At 35.7% G+C, this 1,832-nt stretch overlaps 1 protein-coding gene across 1 annotated transcript in view; it reads right to left on the bottom strand.

Moving 5' to 3' along the window:
- The window catches only part of PIK3C2G (phosphatidylinositol-4-phosphate 3-kinase, catalytic subunit type 2 gamma), a 472,569-nt gene that overhangs the window by 456,161 nt on the left and 14,576 nt on the right, over positions 1 to 1,832 (bottom strand). The window contains exon 2 of the mRNA XM_012662773.1: positions 1,584 to 1,644. Coding sequence (XP_012518227.1) covers positions 1,584 to 1,644 — 61 coding nt within the window. The remainder of the gene's footprint in view (positions 1 to 1,583; positions 1,645 to 1,832) is intronic.

Consider the following 1,832-nt stretch of genomic DNA (forward strand, 5'->3'; position numbering starts at 1 on the left):
TCAATGAAAGCACTGCAGTAGACTATGAATGACCTGTAGCCAGCAAGAATTAGCACACCGCAAATGGTCAATTGCATTCCTCTGACTTGAATTTTGTCTGCAATTTTGTGTTTACTTTGCTGTGGCTTCTTTTAATGCTATACTTTTTGTCTGGAGGGAAAAAATTTTGACCCAAACTACCTAACAAAAAGTAGTTTAAGTGATATTGCTGCCACAGTGACAAAGAAAGAGTATAATGTTGGATCTAAAAATGTAAGTTTTATGATAGATCAAGATGTCATTAAAGAAATGGTTGGAAAAGTAAATGGTAAAAATAATTAAGGAACTACGGATTATGGAAATGCTTTGCCATGGCAGAAAGTATCTTAAACTAACTTGCGGATATTGACAAAAATCATGTGAATTGAAGCTATTAGAAAATATGGCTGCAGGCAAAATCATGACTATAAGGGCTTTGACGTGGAGGGGAGAGAATTGCCAGTATATGATGGTAGAAAAATATTTCTAAAGACGATTCACTTAATTAATTAATTTGACTTTTTCATCTCTAGGACTGCATCCCCTATGCTATATGGGACATTCATGAACTATTACTTTGTTAAAATTATCTTTCCCCTTTACATGAAAGACTCCTTAACTCAATTTCTACCTATAACTCTTCTATGTGCTTTGGTTTAATGTCTCCTACTACCTGCCTCATGCTAATCTTGGATGTCTCATTACTACTTCAAATTTAGCATGTCTGCAATCACTATCTTTCCCCTCAAAGCCAACCATTAAGAGTCTGTAAGTTAAACTTCATATTGTAAGCCAAGTACTGCGGCTTCTTTTAAATAGATTTTATACCAGTACTTTTATTTTGACCACTGATACAATCCTTTTCCCGATTTCTTGTGGTCTCCCACACCATACAACACTTCTTACTCTGTTAACCATATTACTTACCTTATTTATTAGTAATTCTTTAATTATTCTATATCTCAAATCTAGTTTTTCATTCATCCTCCTCTATCCCTTTACACCTCTTTTGAGATACAAGTGTCCCTACTTTTTACTAAATCTTGCTCTTCAATTCTGATCTTTCTTCCTAAACTGGCTTTCAGTTCCATCAGCTAACCACCCTCTCTTTTGTATATTTAACACCCCCACTTTGAAGATGCTCCCCCCTTTTCCTAAAGATGTTCTCTTTCCATTCAACCTTCCAGTAAAATATCCCCGCATCCATTCTATTCCTTTAGATACTATCCTTTCTTTTAGCTTCCTTTTACTGACAAACTTCTTTAAAGAGTAGACAATTTCTACAGTTCTTATTAACGATTGCTCTCTAATCCTTGCAGACAGACTTCTACTTCCAATCCTTTGCATCATCTCACAAATGGCTTCCTAACAGACAGGTCCAACCATGGGTCATCTAAGTTTACAATGTAAAAACGCTGACTCCAAGGCAGCTTTGGAATTGGAAATACGGACTTGAGAATCATCTTCACTGAAATGATACTTGGAGATTGTAGAACAGAGAATTTTTGTTCAAAATCTTAGTTGAATATTCCTTATCTGACTAAAGCAGAGACTCAAGAAAATACAGCTGTCATTAACTCCGCTCTGAGGGAGTTTCTTGCAAATTCCAGGAAGAAGGCAGGCTGCCTATTGTCATTAATATGACAAAAAAGAAAAAAACAGAACCCTCCATACTTTCCTATTGAAACCCTAAAACCCCTCCTTTTTTGTTAAGTTGGTATACAACCTCTGGGTATTCAGGGAGTTACTCATTACTGAGTAAACTCCATGTACATAAACCTTATGGGTTTTTTCCTGTAAATCTGTTTGTCAGT

Source organism: Propithecus coquereli, unplaced genomic scaffold, assembly GCF_000956105.1.
Source record: "Propithecus coquereli isolate 6110/MARCELLA unplaced genomic scaffold, Pcoq_1.0 Scaffold78, whole genome shotgun sequence".
Classification (NCBI taxonomy): Eukaryota; Metazoa; Chordata; class Mammalia; order Primates; family Indriidae; genus Propithecus; species Propithecus coquereli.